The sequence below is a fragment of the Sesamum indicum genome, linkage group LG11 (assembly GCF_000512975.1).
Source record: "Sesamum indicum cultivar Zhongzhi No. 13 linkage group LG11, S_indicum_v1.0, whole genome shotgun sequence".
Classification (NCBI taxonomy): domain Eukaryota; kingdom Viridiplantae; phylum Streptophyta; class Magnoliopsida; order Lamiales; family Pedaliaceae; genus Sesamum; species Sesamum indicum.
In genome coordinates, this window is record NC_026155.1 from 12,970,215 (window position 1) to 12,992,734 (window position 22,520).

Genomic DNA, 22,520 nt, shown 5'->3' on the forward strand with positions numbered 1-22,520 from the left:
AGCTTCATAGAATTAGGTTTCTACGCACTGTCAAGGGTTTAAATCCTAGTGGCCAGAAACCAGTCTGGTTTTCTAACACCAAGCCACATTTGGGACCTCACATGATGCTTTGGTCATATCTGTTCAATTTGAACCAAAAACACCAAACCATTTATCAATGATCTAAAGCTAAACAGTCCCAAGATTTATGTTGAAAGGTTTCTCCGAGCCTCAGAGGCTTACGGGGAGAAAGAGTGAAAATTTGGATAGAAATCTGAGTCTGGTGCCTCATGGTTATACTTCTTTGTCTAAAGCCGATATGCTTTCTCGTTCTTACAACCTAATGTAGAGAATCAGATTAGGAATAATTCATGTGAACTTTGCAGAAACTCAGTAGCTGCTGTAGTTTAAACACGAGCAATTAGGACACCTGGTTTGAAGTCTAGATGCAAATATAGTACTTTTAAGAGTTCATCTAGAAAAATTTCCATATTGACAGCAAGTAAACTAGTCCTCAACTAGTAAGTCTCGGAAAAGGGAAGACATGTTTGGATATATAACAGAACTTAAGAACAAAAGAACAATGAAGAAAACAGAAATATGACCAAAAGAGAAAGTGAATATCGACTTCAAGGATTAAAATATATCCTCTTAGTGTAATTGCCGTTTGAATTAACTCTTCAATGTACATACTTCCAGATTGTTAAAGCGCAACTTTGGACAGGAAAAATAGAACACATTCAGATGACTAAAACAGAATGTCGTCGCAGTCCATTTCCCAGGAGTCCTCTGCATGTCCTACTGCAGCTCTAGCAGCAGACTTGCGCATTCCAAATATATCGACTAGCGATCAATAAACGATTTGTTCATAAGATCTACAGCTGAATCCATGAACTGCCACCACAAGAACAAGCAACCATACTAGTTAGCAGACGCGACAAATTTCAGATAAAGAGTTATTTACATGGGTACTACATATGTGTCCATCAGTTCAAGAACAGAAGTTTGCATTGCCTCAAAATAAGGAAAATATGGCAGAGGAACTTGACATCAACTAGAGTGGCTTGATCACTCCAAGCAGTCACACATAAGACAAGTTCCCAAAATATGGAACTTAGTCACTTACTCTTCCAATTGATTTCAGTTCCCGCCCAACAGGTTCCATAAACTTCAAGTCCATTTCAATGGGCCATATCTGCACAAAGGATCAGCAAAAGGAGATTTATATATCCTGCCATACACGACCAAAGCAAGATCAAACAATTATCTGGAGTTTGACAAAACATTAATCGACCTAAGAGCTATGAAACTTTGGAGACAAAACTACAAATTTTCAAGAAAAAGGACGAATAGGAAGTAAGTTTGAGGCAAAAATTATAAAAACCTCGTGATATTCTCGTCATATTCAAATTAAATGCAGGAATAAGGGATAGGAGGGAGAAAGTATAACTTAATTCAGACTGCTGGATTCTAGAAAATAGAATCCTGCCTCAGGGATAATCATCCGAAAAAAAAGTAATTCCTGAATAAGAATACTAAGCGTAAAACCACAAACTAATCCCAAATATCTTGGAAAGAAGAAGAGAAAGGTGAAGGAAGCATGGGGCAACAACATAAGAACACACCAATTTACATGCGTCAAGAAAACTGAAAGCCCCTCTTGCACGTGGAATCGTGTTTTCTAACTGATTCAGAAGCTCGTGTCTTTTATCAGATAGAAATCTTCAGGTCAAGATCAAAAAGCACATACCTTGTGCATAAAGAGCACAAGCCATCATCAAATTGCATAAAATTCCAAATTCCTAATTTAGTATCAGTGAGTAGAATTGCTTATTCCAGATGCCTTCCAGGTGATCTTCCCACTACATGAGCAGCTCTGAGGTTCTTAGGGCAACTAAAGCTAGGATTCAAACTGTTTGAAACTTTTTGGGAGTATGGACAAGAGGTCAAATAGCAAGTATGATGGTAGTTCAAATATTTTCTTAATCTACTTATTAACACAGTATCAGGCAGATAAGTGGCTCCTAATCTTGTATTAGTAAGTGCAAACTTCTTGTTCTTAGAACTAGAACATGAGGCATAGACATATCACTACTGTATCATCCATGGATATTGTTTATCTTGACGGGGATCCCTATGTAATTTATACTGGCTGACTAAGAAGCAACCCACATTCACAACCAAATTGTTTCACAAGGTGAACATGTTGAACTTAATGGAAGATTTTCACTCACATTCACGCATAAAACCAGCCATCACTAAAAGATCACAGCAAAACATTATCATTCCATCACCAATCAAGAAGCACAACAAGATAAATATAGGTATAGATGGAAACAAAATACTAAAGTCCCTGAATTAACCAGTTAGTGAGGTAACTGGCTTCTGTTTGCCCTGCTGCAGTTGAATGAGTTTCAATTCCATAATTAAATTTACTTATTTATGCAAAATTAAGAAAAAAGAGATTTAGTTCGTTTTCCAAATAAAAGAGTACATCCTGAAAAATATCCAAAATAATGAGAAACAAAAGAAAAATGCCCTAAACTGAACAATTAAAAGCAGAGGGCGACAAAAGGAACCTTAAGACCAAGTAATTTGATGGGGGCAGTTTGTCCAGGCACAAGGCAGTCTGGCCCAGCAGCTTCAACCACAGCCTCTTTACCTAGCCCACTCCCAATTGGATCTTCATGCTGAAAAATTACCATCCAAAATGCACAAGAAGTTCACTCCCAGAAAAACAGCACATTCAGTCAAACTACCATAACTTCAAAATCGTCGAGGAGAGCAAGATGACTAAGAGATTTTAGTTGCATATTTAGTAATCAGTACTGCAACTCGCATGAACATTATTCTTAACACCCTTCCCACCTCCAATCCCCGGCCTTAAAACACATCAATGCGACCCTCAACTAGGAAAGGTTCTGTCTTTATATTGAAAGAGGAACACTTTAGAAAAATCCATCACCAGAAGACCATAAATTAGAATATCGCGTCAAGAAAACGAAAACCCACATATATAAGAGAGAAATACAAACGTAATCATCAATTATATGGCTGCCGACCTTCATAACGGAGAAGGCGTAATTGGAATAAGGGGTCTGAGGGACGCGAAGAACGGGAGAGTGATGAATTTTCGGAATTGGTTTCGCAGCAGAGGATGCTCTCCAAGGGACATCTTGTGGCAGAGCAGCTCCTCCTTTTCTCGACATTTGCTGTACTATTTTATTACTAATCGACAATTGCTGTAAGATTTTGCACTATCCGTTTAATAACAGCGAACAAAATTAATGCGGGAATGGGACTTTATTTCTTGAGAGTATAAAGTCACGAAGGAGAACAGCTGATGAGTTTTATTCGTTCTTTGCGAAGATAAGAATTTGGATTTTTTGCTGGAGGAGTAGGAGACGACCAGTAGGATTTATGGGAGGATGACGGACTGAAGCGAGTCGATGTCGCACATTGTAGATTGCGTTCAAAATAGCGATTTTGGTTTTAACCTCACACACACGGCTGGTTTTAGGAGTGCTTACTTTGCGATTTCGCTTTTTTAAATTTATTTTAAATTAAATTACCATTGACGTTTTATAAAATGCTTTTTTAAATTATCGCTTTTAAAATCAAAATTAAAAATGCAGTTTTGTGCGGTTTCGAGTGGTTGGGGATGATTTTACGATTTTAATACTTATAACAAAATAAGATGTTAAGACTAATAAAAAAATAAAAAATGAAATAAGTGTTTTATGTAACAACAAAAAAAAATCAATATTATGCACCATCTACCACCAACACTCTTTACAACTTTAAGTAAATCAAAATATAGGATCATATATATTAATTCAATAAGAAAACACTTAATCGAACAAAGACTAATGATCGATTTTTGAAAATAAAGATAAAACGCTAAAAGACAGAACAAAGAAAACAGTAAGAGAAAAAAGAGAGAAGACGAAAAAGGGGAGAAAAAAACATAGAAGAAAAAATGAACGAAAAATTAAGACAATCATCAAATGGGCTTACATCTATATATATTGTATAAAGTCCAAATATAAATTTTACAGAAAATGAACTTTGTAATGTGGATCTTTGATAACAATTGAATTTTGAGATTATGTAATTCGAATATGAAATTCTTTTAAAAAATTAATTATATTTCTTTGAATTATTATATATATAATTTAAAAAATTAATTATACATTTAGTGGTGCGATACAATTTTTAGCGACTTTTGTAAGTTCTAAATTAAAATCAATCCAATAATACGGTGCGATTTTACTCTAAATTTATAATTATAATTTAAAAAATAAATCATGAAAAGCGATTTGATTTGATTTGTTTCATACAATTTTGAACGATTTTTAAATTTTTTTTGCAACCCCAGCTGGTTTACCAAAACTTCAACGACAATAGAAGGCCAATTGAGCTTTACTTGATACGAAGATGGGCTTCTTCCAACTTCACGAGCGATTGTGGGTTTGAAGTCTTCCCAAAATACTCTCTTTTTATATTTATCTCCATTTTCTTGTTTGGAGCATGTCGAGGACTTCGAAAATTTAAGTTTGTAAACAATGAGTTCTTTTGATAGTAATTTACCAAGTCAAGTGCAACATGATAATTTTTAAGATAACATATGTTTGCACGGGTGATCTTCAACATGACAAAAAAAATATATTTTTAAATCAATTTAGGATTGACAGCTAAATCGAGTTAGCTTGCGAATCTCGATTTGAAGTTTGAGTTGACTCCATTCAAACTTGAGCTTCTAACACGCTCGAGCTAGAAATATTTTATTTAGCAGCTTGCGAGTTTTTTTTTTTTCTCTTTTAATTAATATATATATATATATAAATACATTTTAAGATTTTTATATATTTAACTACGTATTCAATATTAATCAACTTCGTATTTAAAATTCATTATATATTACAATTATGGTATCTTTTATTTATATTATCTAATCTCTATATAAAAATATCACATAGATTTATTTAGACAAAAACAGAGTAGCGAACTTGAGCTCAAGTTCAAGTTCAACTCGAGCTTGAACTTGAGTTAGAAGCATAAAATCTCATCAAGCTCAAGCTCGAGCCAACAAAAAATGGTCGAGTTCGATCCGTTTACACCCCTAAACCAAGTCAAGGGCCTGTAGATGAGTTAGATTGAAATATGTGAATCGACTTACTTCCCATAAAACAGTTTAATCTACTCCACATATATGTGCCAATATATTAAATATTAGTGTGCACATAGTCTATTGTTTTATGCGAGATTTATGATATATCCATTATTTTTCAACAAGAACTATTTTCTACAGCGATTTCATACTCAAATTAGATATACTTCCATGATTACTTTAACAAAGGAGCCATTTATCATCTGCATCAGAAACACAAGGGCCCTTTCACTCCGGTTTTTCACCTTGCTGAAACATCCTGCTCCCTGAACTTCTTGTATATATCCCCCTTATAAAACTTTCTTGTTCTGATCACCAAGATGGAAGAGACGAAGCATCCGATCAGCGTAGTTGCCGTGATTATCAGAAACGCCAGCTTATAGCACTGCACGCCAACGCAAGACAGGTCTTCTCCTTCCTTCCGGTTGAGAGCTTTTGCAGCCATTTGTTTCATGGCCTCTCTGTCATATAAATGCCCTGTTATTCTAACATTGAAAATGTAAGCCCCAAGTGGGCTGGCTCCTCCGCCTAAACTGTATAGTGTGGAGTAGTACTTTAAACCGAATATTTCGGAAATGATCGTGAAAATTAACGGCCATTGAGCTCCGAAGCAAAACCCCGTAATCACTGAAGCGACATACAGAGAATTCGGGATGCCAAATGCAATCAGAAGATGGCCGGTGCATGAGAAAAGAAGCACCAAAGTGAGCATGAGAGGACGGGGGAATTTATACTTTGCCAAGAAAATTTCAGAAGCAAAGCCTGCGGCCACTTTGCCGAGATAGTTCCATATGCTCACAAGAGATACAAATGTGGTGATGCTTTTCGGTGGATAGCCTAAGGCCTTGCCGATTTGGCCTAAATTGTCTATAGCAGTTAAAGTTCCCCCACCTTCGACTGTTATCGCAGTGAACAATATGATCATGTCAATGCTGAAAAGGGCCTGTAGTATGTTGTAGTCCTGGCCTCTTTCCGGCGGTTTGAACACATCCCTCCACCACGGAACGGACTTCTCTTGATCTTTTGGCGGCTGAGCCACCATTTGCGGCGGCCGTTCTGGCCCTGGTGCTTCTACTGGCGGCGGATTTTTAGTGGTTACTTTCAAGCGAGAGGTATCATTTGATTCATTTCCCGTTACTTTCTTGCTCTTCCAAATCTTGAACTCTTCTCTAAAAACAATAGCCAGTGGGGCAAAGAGCAGAATCAGGACAATGCTGGTGCTCCCCTCGTACTGTGCTCTGCTAAAAACAAGCTCATTTTGCAAGATAATTAGGATCATGAGGAAACCCGCCAGACCAAGAGATGTATAGAGAAGATCGTAGAAGATTTGAAGTTCATTTTCTTGCCGAATACCTTTCATCAGCCGAACCGTTCTTAGGAAAACGCACGACACGGCAGCCGGAAGCCAGCTGATAAGCAAAATCAAATCCTTGGAATTATGCCCATAGAAGGCATGAAAAAGCTGCGAGATAATCGCACCACTCAAGCCGGTAAACCCCTTAAGCAGACCGATGACAATCCCTCTACTCTCCGGGAAGTTCTTAACACAAGTCACCAGCGCACCAGTGTTTGAAAAAGTCTGAGAGTTTGCGCCAATACATATGTACAAGCACATCTGCCACACAAGGGGTTTAGCTATGCGTCCCGTGACAGCGAGCCATATCATGAAGTAGCCGGAGAAGTTCATGGCGACGCCGATGGCGAGCACCACCCAGGGCGGCATCAATTCGTTGATGATGCCGGACATGACTCCAATGTTGCTGCCGAGGTCCTTGAAGAACCCAATCAGGTTTAAGGTTGTCTGGTCGTAGCCGAGAGAAGTCTTGATGTCGTTGGAGTAGACGCCGAAGATGTAGGTCGCGCCGGACATTGACATAATTAGGAGGCAAGCGAAGACCATGAACCACCGACTTGTCAGCACTTTCAGGCCGAGGCTTAGAGCGGCACCGCCGCTTCGGCTGTGCTCCGCCGTGATCATAGTTTCTAATCTTCTTGGTATATATATTCCGGGAGAGGATTCGCAGTGAGCAGTAGTGTTATAGTAGTACTAGTTTACTGCAATGCTGATGGAAAAAATAAATTTTAACCAAATTAAATCACAAAATAAATATGATATTTTTATATTCAATTAATTATTTAACCAATCACACACAATAAACATATTAGATTTACCACAAAATTGGATATTTGGACGTGGTAGGAGGCATTTTTGGTATTTATCTCTTGTAGATTATAAAAGTAATTTTGTGTTGAAGGTAGGCAAAATAAAATTACGCCACTTTTCCTAATTTTAGCATTGAATTATTGCATTTTACTCGCTTGACAATCTTAGTATATTTAAATTAAATCTATGTGAAATGAAATCAGTAGGAAATTTTTCAATAATAAATATATATGGAAGCATTAAAAATTTCTTAACCCCAAAAGGGAATTTTGCATCTATTTTATACATATATACCAATTTAACACTTTAATTTCTTAATATATATTTTGGAGCTAAACATTCTTATAAAAAAAGATATATTTTTTAATTTATAAAAAAAGATGTGAATATTTGTAAAGCATCTTCCCTTTTACCACTATTTAATCAATTATTTTGGTGATCTATTCTCTATCTACTCGATTATATATATTCTATTATTATGTAATTTTGAAGGTAGACTTGACAAAATTTAAATAATTTTGACTAAATTCAAAATTTTGGAGTTTTTTTTATTAGATTAAAAGAAATTTATTGATTTAACCTACCAAATTTTATTCAGGTAACTTACTTTTATAACATTTCCTTAAATAGTTAGAAATCAGCTTAATTTATAAGGCTATAATTGAAAGTTTGAATTCTTTCATTCATACTAAATATAGATCCAATTTCTTGTCATTAGTATTTAATTTTCGGCCTTTACTTTTTTAATAATTTTTGTTGTTTATGTCAATCGAAGTTTTTTTAATTGATATTCAACAAATTTAAAATTACCATCACAGAATAAATTGTTTTCAATTCTTTTTCGTATGTTTAATGATATTAACTTGAAAAATAACAAAAAAATAGATAACAAAATATCCCCTTCAATTTTCTCAAAAATATATATATGTGTATATATATATATCCCCTTCAATTCATTTCTTTTTTGTTAAGTGAAAATTCGAGTTCTCTTCTATCACACGTCTATATATATTATCATACATAGTCACACTGTATTTGATCATAATTAGATTTATTTTGACTAATTAAAGAAAATAATCATTGGTCAACTAAATTTAATTTGAATTTTAAAAAATATTATCATATATTAGTAAGATAAGAGTTACAATTAGCATAATATAGCCACTTAATTAGTGGAAGAGAGATTAAACAGGGTCCATATATAGCAAGAGTCCTATGCAGTATATATTAGTGTTTCACCATAATTAATCAAATTTGAAAAAATATAATTAATTGAATTTATTACATATATTAATATTATCTAATTTGAATTAAAATTCATAATTTTGAATATGATCATCTTGATTTGAGCTCAATAAATATTTTCAAATTGAATTAATTTCTTTAATATTTACTCATGGAAGCATTAGTTGTTGTCGAGATGAAAAAAAATTTGATAAGTGAATTGTTTTATATATTACTAGTCGTTGTGGCACATCGTTCCTGTGTGTATATAATAATCAAGTCATCTTACAGTATAGAATTAGTTTTGAAGTTATTTGTACTTTTAACTTACTGTTTTATCTCAAAAAATTAATCACATAATTCTTAATTAAAAAAAAAAAGTTTGGTAGTGGTATGCACGAAAATATCTATATACTTTTTATAAATTATTTTTATGCATGGCACGAGACACACGTTAGTTGATACAAAAATGATGGCATGGTCATCATGAATTTATACATACTTAACTTTAAATTAATTTGAAATTGGATCAATACAATCTAAGTAAAACAGGTGTAAATATTGGGTCATTTTTTATATTATAAGTCTGAAATAGCTTTGCCCAAAAAAACAAAAACAAAAAGTATAAACAAAAACAAAAAAAATATAGCCATAAATGAGTGATCGTGTTATATAGTGATGCCTACAGAAAGGTTTCTGATAAAGTACATGTGCTTCAAAAATTGCATTAATCCAATAATAATATTCAAGTTTTATTACAAAATACTTGCAATACATAATTAATAAAGCAAAGACAAAGATCAGCAGAGCAAGAAAGCAACAGAGTGTATTGTTCACGACATCATTAACAACGAGAATGAACAGAAGAGCATCACAACGTCAGACCTGACTGAGGAACGAAGGGAGGAGGAGCTGCTCATAATAGTGGCATGGAAATCCATGTCTATAACTTGGTTGGTTTATAGGAGTACTTAGGTCCTTTCTGAATAGTAGCAAACCGAAACTGATTGTTTGAATCCCAAGTTACGTACGAAAAGTATTGCAATATTTGCAGCCCTACAAAAGTCCTTTCTCTTGAAAGAGAAGAACAAATTTAGGCAAGATATAATTATGTAAGTATCAAAGACTAGTACGTACATGGACATGATCTTTGATACTTTGCTTTCAGCCCTTGTGTGGGCTTTGAATACTGGGATGATTCACACTTGGATCTTAATTAACTTGGCTTCAATTTCAATAGCATGATGAGAACATGGATGTCCAAATTTGTTCGTCCAACTGTTGAACAAAATCTTGTATTGTATATCAACGGACGAATCTTGTAACATCTCATAATATTCCCTCATCCATGTCATTCCATTTCATATGGGCCAAACCGCAGAATCTTAAAGCATTTACAATAAGCCATTTACAGTTTTGGACCATTAATCTCACAATTGACACATAGACAAACTGACATTTTCTTGCAAGGGAGTGGAGGATTGGATGTTTAAGACTTAGCTTGTGAACAGTAAAGAGCTTCCATCACATTTCAATATCACGTATAAATGTAACTGGGACAGAATGTCTTGCAGCGGGTGTGATTGGGCGGTGAGTGGTGGGGTTCGGAGTTGAAACAAGAAACAAGAAATAAAGATTGGTGGTCCTATGGAAGTTCCGTAGCCTATTATAAATGCAATCAGTGGTGAGTCCATTTCCTATCCACATGCATTCTTGTGGGGTCTAAAGATGAAACAAACATGTGTATAACTTGAATGTGTGGATCGTTGAATATTCCAGGTTTCAAGTTTTATCTTGTTTTCAGCTATTCCATGGACATTGTTCTCAGTAAGGGAATGTGTAAATATGCCAATGTTGTAAGAACAACAACTAAAACGTCGCCCATGCAAGCCAAGGATTTTCTTTACTTTATATATATATCACAAGATGCAACTTACACCAGATTAACATAGAATAATAGATTTGGGTGTGTGTTTTATTCAATCTAAGTTATAGAACTATTGTCTACAGCTAACTTATACTTAAATTAGATATAATTCCAAGATTACTTGATCGAAGGAGCAAATGAACTTCTGCATCAGAAACAAAGGACCCTGTCACTCCGGTTTTTCACCTTGCTGAAGTATTTTGCTCTCTGAACTTCTTGTATATATCCCCCTTATAGAACTTCCTTGTTCTGATTACCAAGATGGAAGAGACAAAGAATCCGACCAGCGTGGTTGCCGTGATTATCAGAAATGCCAGCTTGTAGCACTGCGCACCAACGCACGACAGGTCTTCTCCTTCTTTGCGAACGAGGCCTTTCGCAGCCAATTGCTTCATGGCCTCTCTGTCATATAAATGCCCTGTTATTCTGACATTGAGAATGTAAGCTCCAAGTGGACTGGCTCCTCCGCCTAAAGTGTATAGTGTGGAGTAGTACTTTAGACCAAATAATTCTGAAATGATTGCGAAAATTAACGGCCATTGAGCTCCGAAGCAGAATCCCATAATAACCGAAGCAGCATACAGAGAATTTGGGACGCCAAATGCAATCAGAAGATGACCGGTGCATGAGACAAGAAGCACCAAAGTGAGCATGAGAGGACGGGGGAATTTATACTTTGCCAAGAAAATTTCGGAAGCAAAGCCTGCGGCCACTCTGCCGAGATAGTTCCATATGCTCACAAGAGACACAAATGTGGTGATGCTTTTCGATGGATAGCCTAAGGCCTTGCCGATTTGGCCTAAATTGTCGATAGCAGTTAAAGTTCCCCCAACGCCGAATGTTATGGCAGTGAACAATATGATCATGTCAATGCTGAAAAGGGCCTGCAATATGTTGTAGTCCTGGCCTCTTTCCGGCGGTTTGAACACATCCCTCCACCATGGGACGGACGTTTCTTGATCTTTTGGCGGCTGAGCCACCATTTGCTGCGGCGGATTTTCAGTGGTTACTTTCAAGGGAGAGGGATCATTTGATTCATTTCCTGCTACTTGCTTGCTCTTCCAAATCTTGAGCTCTTCTCTAAAAACAATAGCCAGTGGGGCAAAGAGCAGAATGAGGACAACACTGGCGCTCCCTGCGTACTCTGCTCTACTAAAAACAAGCTCATTTTGCAAGATAATTAGGATCATGAGGAAACCCGCCAGACCAAGAGATGCGTAGAGAAGATCGTAGAAGATTTGAAGTTCATTTTCTTGCCGAACAACTTTCATCAGCCGAACCGTTCTCAGAAAGACGCACGACACGGCAGCCGGAAGCCAACTGATGAGCAAAATCAAAGCCTTGGAATTATGCCCATAAAAGGCATGAAAGAGCTGCGTGATAATCGCGCCGCTCAAGCCGGTAAACCCCTTAAGCAGACCGATGACAATCCCTCTACTCTCCGGGAAATTCTTAACACAAGTAACCAACGCACCAGTGTTTGAGAATGTCTGAGAGTTTGCGCCAATACATATGTACAAACACATCTCCCACACACGGGGTTTAGCTATGCGTCCGGTGACAGCAAGCCATATCATGAAGTAGCCGGAGAAGTTCATGGCGACGCCGATGGCGAGCACCACCCAGGGCGGCGTGACTTCGTTGATGACGCCCGACATGACTCCAATGTTGCCGCCGAGGTCCTTGAAGAACCCAATCAGGTTTAAGGTTGTCTGGTCGTAGCCGAGAGAAGTCTTGATGTCGTTGGAGTAGATGCCGAAGATGTAGGTGGCGCCGGACATTGACATGATTAGGAGGCAAGCGAAGACCATGAACCACCGGCTGGTCAGCACTTCAAGGCCGAGGCTTGGAGCAGCGCCGCCGCTTCGGCTGTGCTCCGCCATGACCATGGTTTATAATTTTCTTGGTATGTTCTGGGAGATGTTTCTCCGTGAGTAGTAGTGTTATAGTAGTACTAGTGTAGTGCGATGTGAGGGAAACAGACGTTGCGTTGAATAGAATTTAAAGCTGCAACTCTCTTTGGATATGTGCTGTGCTGAAGATGGACGTTGCAAGAGGCATTTTATCGTATCTATCTCTTCTGTAAATTAGAAAAACTACTCATGTGATGAAGGTCGGTAAGTGAAATTATGCCACTTTTCCTAATTTTACCATTGAATTCTTGCAGCTTTCTAATCCACAACTTTCACCAACACCTAAATTAATTCTATTATATGTATAATACATTTATTATGACGTGATTAATGTATAATTTAATAATAATTAAATTGAATTCCAACAAAACCTAAATCAATTACATAACAAATATAATATATTTATCGTGTAATTAATATACCATTCAAAAAAAATTATTAGTCTAATTTGATTTGACCTAATTTATGTATAATTTAAACTTAATAGAATTCATTTATTTACATCAAACCTATGAGAAAAAAGTACTGACAGAAAAATATAAAAGATTTTTCAAGCTTGAACCCAACTTTTATTTGAAAAAAAAAAACTTGGAACACCATTCATTGAGTTTCAGGCTTTTACTAATTAAAAGTAACCTTTTTCTTTTTCTATTATTAATTTATTATTATATTATAAGAGTACATATTAATATGTTCTATGTATTATTGTCATTATATTATATTCACAACAGTATTATTCATATTATCTGTTATCATTGAAAAGATTATAATATAAAAAATAAATAAGAGTATATCTTTTTCATTTAAAGTAGTCATTTTTATTTTAATTAAGAGCCCTAAGTTACAAGTGAATAATTTGAAACTCCAACTTAAGATGTTGTCAAATTTCTTAACAAAAAAAGGGAATTTTGCATCTACTTTATAATACACACCAAATTAGCTTATATAAGTTTGGAAGTCGGAAATAAACATTCTTATCAAAAAAGAATATATGGGCAAGATTTATTGGTCCTAAAGTTTGTGTGAGTAATATATACACCCTTTTTACACTATTGTTTTATGGTAATATAATTATGTATATGAAAGAAAAAGATGGATATAAGATGATAAAGGGATTGATTAAACTGTAATTAGTGGTGTGGGTTTAGTTGGAGGTGGAGAGAATCAATGTTGCTTTATCCACTCCCAACTTTTTTTTATTTTTAATTTTGGTAATTAGGGCAATAACAAATTAATAATAATTCCCTTGACGACAGGGAGGGAAGGCAGTGAAGTGACCTCCATCGACTCTGTCTAATAATGTTGTCAGTTTCAAGTCAAAAATGGAGGTCGTTTTTGGAAGCCTCAACACTCATCTCTTCACATTAAATGTATTATCCCTTTTGGCTTTCAACTGTTTGGATATATCTTTTTCTTTTTTTGTTTCTTTGTTTGTGTTTGGTTTGGGGTGAATGACCAGAGTATAACAAAAATAAAAATAAATGTATAAAAAATAATTTGGTGTAAAATTCTATGTATATATGAAATTATTTTAGAGTATACTTTTGTTATTATCCAAAATTGAGCAAAAATTGAAAGTATAAGACCAAAAATATAAAAAAGTACAATTTTTATTTCTATCTTCAATTTCCATATATATATATATATATATAATTTTTCTCCAAAGCTAGTTTTTTATACAAACAAATGCACTGATATTTAAACTCGAATTCATTAGTTGAAAACACTGAACTCATATTTTATTTAAACTATTTGATAAATATTATTAATAAGGTTTTAAATTTTTGATATATTAAAATTATATTAGTATAATATAATTTATTTATTTTCTAATACAATAAATAAAGAGAATGGTTATTCTGTAAAATTATAAAAATTAATTTTTTCTTATCAATTTGTTTTCCTAGTATCAAATTAAAAAAATATTTAAAATTCACTTCCCCTCCCAATCATACCAAACAATTTGAATAAAAACTAATATTATTTCCTTTCTCCTCCCCCTTCTACTTTCCTTTTTCTCTCAATTGAATCGAACGAAACCCTAAAATACATTTTATAAATTAAATAAAAAAACAAAACGATGGTGCACAAGCCCACAAAAAAAGATTGCAGTTAGAGTCTCTATAATTAATAAAATATACGTTAATCTTGTTAAATATCTTGGTTAGGAATATGATAACATTTGATCTTACTAAATGATGGTGCTTAGATGCTTTTTAGCTTCATCAATACTATATATATATCCCATCTTAATATGAGAAAAGAGATGAATAAGGCTTCTGACAGTGAATGGATGTAAGTCCAATGTTGTAAGAAGAGAATTTCATCTAAAAATAGATGTCCTAGAAATTATACGTATTCATACCATCATATCAAAGTTCAAATTATTGAATAAGAGATAAGGATGAAATTACACATTTATTACCGTAAAGTATAATAGACTTGAAAGATATGATTGTAAAATTTTTGACCGAAACCTTAACTATAACATTTTTTATTTATTTAAATTAAAATTTATGTTCAAATATATTATGATCAGTTTTGCTGGAAGATGATGAATTCGAACATCACCCTCTTATATCAACTTTTGCAGACATCAGCCTATGGCATCATCTGACCGCCGTAAGCCAAATTGACGTCATAGGTGGATGAGTTCCATTTTGAAAAGTGGTGTTTAAGGATGAATCCGATTCCCGAACCAATAACTAGGACATGTTAATATCATAAAATGGTGCTCTACTCACAACATTCCTGTTATTCCTTTTGTGTTTATCAAATTTAAAAATATCATAATCTCTTATTTGCAATTTGATAATTCAATTTTTTTAATTGGTCATAATATTCCGTTTGAAATTTTAACTTTTAAAACATCATAATCTCACTTATATTCATTCTCAAGAGGTGGTGTAATTCTTAGTGCTTTTGAAACTTCAAAACATCATAATCTCCCATTTACACGCATGTTGTCCCATGCTAATATTAGAAGCACATCTGGTATATGTGTTTAAATTGTTTTTATATAGAAATTAAAATAGTTTTTCATACTAATATAAAAAATTTATGACATTCTTACCTATTAAATTAAGACATCATTAATAACAACTACTCCATTACGCATTATAAATTCTAAGAACCAAAAATTATTAAGTCTTTTGACCTGTGCTTGGGTACATCTGATCTATTCGGAAGCCGGTCTCAATTCACTTGAGTTATGGTAATAAAAAGCTTTACTAAAATTAATCATTTTGTTAGCATTTATCATATATGTTTATGGTGTAATAATAATTGGTTGAAAATGAAAATTTACCATCAATAATTTTGTTAGCACTATATATAGTGTTAGTGCAATAATAATTGGGTCAAAATTAATGTTCTTCATCACTACCCTTAAAATAATGAGGAAAATGCAATTTACCCGCCTATATTATAAAAAATGAGCAATTTATCTTTTTGTAAAAAAAGTTAGCATTTTATCCTTATATATTATTGAAAATAGAGAAAAATACCCCCCATGATGCGTTTCTTGTATCATGCACATTTTTTTATTTATTTTTTATTTTTTAATTTATAATTTAAATAATATTTATATCTTTATTTAATAACCATTGGATTTTGATCGATTTAAAGTCCGAATTTAAATAAATAAAAATAATATATTATATATAATTAAATTTGATTGGCGGTGGCAGTCGGCAGTGGCACGAAGGGAAGGAGGTGGTGGTGCCTGCGGCGAGCGTCCAATGAAATGAAAATGAAGAAAAAATGAAATATTTATATTTATATATATATTATTTTTATATATCAAATATTATTTATATAAATATATATGTATTAATGTATTAGATTAAATATATATAAAATAAAATAATATTTTTATGATTAAAAAAATATTCAAACGTGGAGTGCGTGTAATGCACCGGTAAATTGAAGCGGTATTTTGCTCTATTATTAACAATACAGATGAATAAATCATTGCTTTATATATATATAAGGGTGGTAAATTGCGTTTTCTCTTAAAATAATTATGTATCCGAGGGTCCCAGGCTCCAATCATCCACTTTTTATATTCGTTCATTTCCTTTTTGGTAATTTGAATTGTCAAATGATTGTACTATGTTGCATTATTGCATGTCAAATTTCTGCTCCCATATCGTTGTCCGTGGCCTACACGAGATTTTCTCATACACTTGAAAATCTTTCCAAATTCTATAGTTTTTCAAATTCTGTTCGAAACTCTTGAATTTTATCTTGTAATTTATTACATTAAATCAAATCAAATCCAATGAAAATTATTATAATTTGATTTATCATTATTATCGTGTGTCGAAATGTAGTAAGATTTAAGATACAAAATTCATTTTAGAAAAGCTTCTGAAATGCGTTAGGTCCAAGATTTTAAAATTCAGCCCGATCCGAACAGTCGAAAGTCTGAACCGTCAATCGAATCACAACGGCCTGGTTGAAATTAGAAAATTGGATGAGCTAAAAAACCATTTTTTTCATAAAAATCGTTTGACACAATGGTTCAATCGGTGAAGCGTGTAACCCAGTATTGTGGTTGATTGAATCGATCATATCAACAATTAAGTATGAATACATGATAAAAATTTTAATTTTTCTTCTCAAAAGTGTATTATTTTTGTTGAATACCCTAATTTTATGTTATTTCTGAAATGATAATAGATTGTTTTTTAAAATGTGCATTATTTCTGTTAAATTTGGATAATTTTTGTTAAGTTTAACTATTTTATGTTATTTTTAAATATAAAATCCTAATTTATCTTCTTAGTTCAGTTTTGCTATCTTTGTTAGATTATTTCTGATAATTTAGAGTATCTGATTTTCTGTTAAATTTGAAAATGTATAATATTATTTCTTGTGTTTGATCTTTATAAGTAAGTTTATTTTTAAATTTATTTTATTATATTCTATATCCTATTGAACTATTAATGTCAAAAAAAAAAAAAAACAATGATTCTTTTAAAAAAAATAAAAAATAAAAGATAGGTTGTTGAGTATATTAATATTATTTTTAAAATATTAATAATTATTTCTAATATAAATATGACGTCACTAGTAGGACCATTTACTGTAATTGAAAATAGCCACAAATGCGTGGTCATGTTATATATGTACTGATTGCCTACAGACATCATTCTGGCAAAGCATGTGTTTCAAGAACCCTAATTATTATTCATATTAAGAAAAGAAAAAACCTACCAACATGTTTCTGGTCAAAAGTGTGCCTGCAAACCAATTATCCAAGCATGTGAAACATCCACTCAAGAACACGTGCAATTCAAGACCCGATTTACCCTAAATCGTTTATTAGAGAATTTTTCTGGAGAAATTCTTGTTCACATGCGTCTTGTAAGACTTGAACAATCATACCCCAATTATATGACATATAATTAATTTATAATTTTTTTAAAAAAAATAAGAAATCACGACAAAATAGTTACACTTGCCATTTGATTGGACTGTCAAGAGCCCGTCGCCTGTTTCCCTCACACACATCGTATAGTAGTTGTTGCAGTCTTGTGCAGTTAAGTGCACCGCTATTTGACCTCTGATAGAACCAGGAAGTAAATGAAAGAGTTAGGACAATTTTCAATTCTTACTAAATAAAGGACTTCTACTGCAAATTCCCAATTTTGAGCTAGGATTCAAATAACCTGTTATAGTTGTTTTTGTCTGAATTGGCTTCCTTAATTCTACATTAATGTACAGACAGACACTTTCATGGTTAACAGCCTATTCTAAATAATCTTCCAAACTTTTGGTAATGTAAATGTAGGGTAGTTGGACAATTGCACTTGGCTCCTACCGCCTGACAGCATTATCCATAACTAATGATTCAGATTCCAGTTTCGCATGAATCCAGGCAGAGAGCTGCCAAACTCTATCTTTCAATCCTAAGTACTGTTGTAGAGCAGAATCTTTGGCTATTGCAGAAATAAGAACTCCTGTCTGCTTCCAGGCACAAAGATTCTGCTGCTCCAGAGAAAAACACCCACAAACTTCCAGCTGCTGACTTTTTGGACATTGAATATTCTACATGTACGTAATTAATAAACCACACTGAGCTGAGTTCTTATAGTTTGTAAGTTCAATAACGATCATCATTTTACTCTTATGCATATGATCATGATTTTTTTGTCCCTTTTTATGATGCATAATAATCATTTAAAAATCATAATTGCAAATGAACATATGTGGAGTGTCTATTTACTGATAATATATCGTAATTTCAGATATATAAAATATTTTAATGTATATTATTTAGTTATAGATCTCATTCAATTTGCTATAATGGAGATTCGACGTTTCTTTTGACGGGTTGAAGTTATGTAAAGCTCATGTAGAGTTTATAGTATAAGCATCTTGCTGCCTAACTTATCTTGTTCTATTTCGGCAGTTACTCTTTTGAGTGCACAGCATGTCTGTCGATTTTGTTAAATCTGTACTGTGGATTGAGAAATATGTAATAAGAAATTAAGATATATCTAAATCACCTTTTTTTACTGTCTGCGCAATCCTATGGTTCGGTAAGTACATAGAAACTAATTGTGATTCAGGAACTGACCCTTTACTTGGTTTATGCGCTAATGCAGACAAAATTAACGTGTTTGAAAATTTTCATGAGCTATAAATTGATCCAGATATGGACTTGTTATTGGTCTTTTCTCACAATGGCCCTTGATTTGTCCGGAGTTCAACATCTGCCAGTTATCGAAATATTTTTCTTGCTTCCTGGACCTACTTATTATTCATGTCAGCTCCCAAACATGGCCGGCGTCTGATTTTAGTATTGTCCCTTCTGTATTTTCCTCTCTTATATATAATCAACCTGTTGGGATAACGTCAATAGTATGTATATATGTAAAGTTATCTGCAGGAAAATAGCAAGTGAGGATACAAAGTTTTTGATGGAAGATCCGAGAAAGTTGGAAGAGGGGTTTGGAAATGGTGCACAGCCTGCAAGCAAAGACAAAGATTGTCAGGGAAAGAAAGCAACTGAGAATATTGTTCACAACGCCATTAGCAATGAGACTGAACAAAAGAGCATCACAACCTCGGACCTGCCTGAGGAACGGAGGGAGGAGGAGCCACTAATAAAGCAAAAAACAAAGAGAGTTGCAACCTTAGATGCCTTTAGAGGCCTCACAATAGTGGTATGAAAATCTATGTCTAAAACTTGGTTAATTTATAGTATACAATTGAGCTTTATAGGAGTACTTAAGTCCTTTATAAATAGAAATTACGGCTCTATCTGTTTGCGTGAACTTGCTGATTAGCTCTAATGAGAATAGTACATGCGTAGCTGATGGTACTTGTAGATGATGCTGGAGGGGCATATCCGCGTATTGATCACTCGCCATGGAATGGCTGCACGTTGGCTGATTTTGTGATGCCATTTTTCCTCTTCATTGTGGGAGTGGCTATTGCTCTTGCCCTCAAGGTATATTCTCCATTAGTTCTAACTCCCTATCACACTTCCCTTTTCCTTTACTATGAACACACTAGAAATATACGCTGGACGAGTAAGTGCGCTGAAATAAGTTCAACCTTGATTTGGCAGAAAATTCCAAAGGTCGAGAATGCAATTAGAAAGATAACTTTGAGGACACTGAAGCTCCTTTTTTGGGGAATTCTGCTGCAAGGTATTGATCGATATATTTCTCTTTCTTTGAGTAGTTAACACTATGGCATGCTGAAATCAGGCATCTTATAGTTTTGACTAATGCCACGAATGTGCTTGCAACTTAACAAAGAATATATATAAAAAGGTTACAGATATTGTAGTTAAAACTACATCAGGATCAAAAATACATCAGGCTCTAAGAACCTGTTCAATCTGTGATATTTAGCCATTAATTTGCATATCATAGGAGGATATTCTCATGCTCCCGATGATTTATCTTATGGAGTCGACATGAAGAAAATCCGGTGGTGTGGCATTCTCCAGGTGACGGGCATTTGTCTTTCTGTTGATAGTTTTGTGAATAAACTGTGAAATAAACTAGATTTCTTTTGAGATTTCTCAGTAGAGTTATAAATTGAAGAATTGAACTCTTCTGACTATCTGCTTGATGTCATTGTTTATGGATATACAAACAGAGAATAGCTTTGGTATACTTTGTTGTGGCTTTGATAGAAACTCTGACAACCAAGCTCAGACCAAGCAGTCTAAGTCCTGGCCATTTCTCAATTTTCACTGCCTATAAATGGCAATGGTAAGCCACTCGTCCAATGCATCACTTGCCTTTTATGCCGAAAATTTGAATTTGCTTCTTTTCTCATATAGTGCTTGACTAATATGGACAATAAACTGCTGTTCCCAGGATTGGGGGGATCGCTGCATTTGTAATCTACATGGTTACAACATTCTCTCTGTACGTTCCTGACTGGAGTTTCATGGTGTACGGCCATCATAAACATGACAGATATACTGTAATAAGCAACACCTTTTACTAGAGCAGTACAGTTTGTTAGAATAAGAGACTGAACATTAACTTACAGGTAAAATGTGGGATGCAAGGACATCTAGGACCTGCATGCAATGCAGTTGGTTATGTTGATCGACAAGTCTGGGGTATCAATCATCTCTACAACCAACCAGTTTGGGCACGGTTAAAGGTCGATTGTAGTTGTAATCTTCAATGAGTTAACAAATCCTAATTTTCTCAGCTCGTTCCCCAGAAGACATATGCTCTCGTTTCTTGTCATTCTCATTTCTTGGTTTTGCATCGAGCAATTTGCAGGCTTGCACTCTTAGTTCTCCAGCTTCTGGTCCACTCCGTGAGGATGCACCTATTTGGTGTCAGGCTCCATTTGAGCCCGAAGGCCTGCTGAGGTTTCTATGTTTCACTCCTGCATCTATAATGCTATTTCACGTTATTTGATATCGAGCAAGCTTAACATGGTTTGGATTTTGCATCAGCTCAATTTCAGCCATCATTTCTGGAACCATTGGAATTCACTATGGCCATGTATTGATTCATTTCAAGGTAAAATTACAAGATGAGTGGAGCATGATCGTTTAAATTCGGCATTATTTACGGGAAAAATGTCTGTGTTTTAGGGTCATGCTGAAAGGTTGAAGCAGTGGGTGTCTATGGCACTCATTTTACTAATAGTAGCGGTAATTCTTCATTTCACAGATGGTGAGTCCTGCTCTGATGTGGCTACAATGCTAGTTATTTGCAATTGAGACAATCACATTGAAGAATTAATAAGCATGTTTACTGTGTTTCAGCTATTCCCATCAACAAGCAGCTTTACAGTTTCAGCTACGTTTGCTTCACTGCCGGTGCAGCTGGCATTGTATTCTCCGGTTTCTACATACTGGTAATGAAAAACCACTCACTATGTCACTATCCTCTCTTACACACAGCAGCATCTGAGGAGAAAATCAAGTATATATGCATTTGTTGCATGTGCAGATTGATGTCTGGGGAATGCGCACACCATTCTTGTTCCTGGAATGGATAGGGATGAATGCAATGCTCGTTTTCGTTATGGCGGCTCAGGGAATATTCGCAGCATTTATAAATGGATGGTATTTCAAGAATCCAGACAACAATCTGGTAAGAACTCCCAAGACATTTCACTATATATCTGATTATTCTGACGTAGCATGCTCAAAGATTTTATTGATGTTATTTCCAGGTGAACTGGATTCAGAAGCATGTTTTCATTGATGTATGGAAATCAGAGAGAGTGGGGACTCTCTTGTATGTGCTATTTGCTGAAATCACATTCTGGGCAGTGGTTTCTGGCATATTGCACAAACTTGGCATCTACTGGAAATTGTAATAGGCAAAACTGCAGGATGGCACACGAAAAACCAAGCAAATACAGTTTATAGGAAGGTTAAACTTATAACCAATATGAATTACTTAGGATGTTGTCTATTTGCACTGCGAGTTGTGTATTGCAATAGTCATTCAAACTCAACAACTTTGTTGTATAGTTTGGTTGCGTATGTGTTAGCCATACAAATTTTACCGGGCCTTAATGTGTTGACGTGCATTAAATGTTGTACCTTCTGGCAGCCTCATGACCCATGCCGTGCCTACAGCGTTTACATAAACAATCATACAAACAACCTCGGCTGGACATCAAGATAGATGCCATGAA

At 34.5% G+C, this 22,520-nt stretch overlaps 4 protein-coding genes across 4 annotated transcripts; 1 reads left to right on the forward strand and 3 right to left on the reverse strand.

Annotated features, from left to right (window-relative positions):
- LOC105174254 lies at positions 581 to 3,420 on the reverse strand. The gene is made up of 4 exons (XM_011096288.2): positions 3,042 to 3,420; positions 2,559 to 2,669; positions 1,106 to 1,174; positions 581 to 873 (listed from the first exon to the last, which is right to left on the reverse strand). The coding sequence occupies exons 1-4, from the start codon at positions 3,186 to 3,188 to the stop codon at positions 823 to 825; spliced, it is 378 nt and encodes a 125-aa protein (XP_011094590.1). The 5' UTR covers positions 3,189 to 3,420; the 3' UTR covers positions 581 to 822.
- On the reverse strand, positions 5,391 to 7,127 carry LOC105174351. The gene has a single exon (XM_011096429.1). It carries the CDS (start codon positions 7,125 to 7,127, stop codon positions 5,391 to 5,393), a length of 1,737 nt encoding a protein of 578 aa, XP_011094731.1.
- On the reverse strand, positions 10,415 to 12,609 carry LOC105174255. Its single transcript, XM_011096289.2, has one exon. The coding sequence runs from the start codon at positions 12,351 to 12,353 to the stop codon at positions 10,647 to 10,649; it is 1,707 nt and encodes a 568-aa protein (XP_011094591.1). The 5' UTR covers positions 12,354 to 12,609; the 3' UTR covers positions 10,415 to 10,646.
- LOC105174352 (heparan-alpha-glucosaminide N-acetyltransferase-like) lies at positions 19,158 to 22,213 on the forward strand. Its single transcript, XM_020697814.1, has 13 exons — positions 19,158 to 19,552; positions 19,702 to 19,839; positions 19,960 to 20,041; positions 20,270 to 20,346; positions 20,499 to 20,614; positions 20,723 to 20,831; positions 20,901 to 21,017; positions 21,143 to 21,234; positions 21,322 to 21,388; positions 21,463 to 21,544; positions 21,637 to 21,728; positions 21,824 to 21,967; positions 22,050 to 22,213. Exons 1-13 carry the CDS (start codon positions 19,250 to 19,252, stop codon positions 22,194 to 22,196), a joined length of 1,566 nt encoding a protein of 521 aa, XP_020553473.1. The 5' UTR covers positions 19,158 to 19,249; the 3' UTR covers positions 22,197 to 22,213.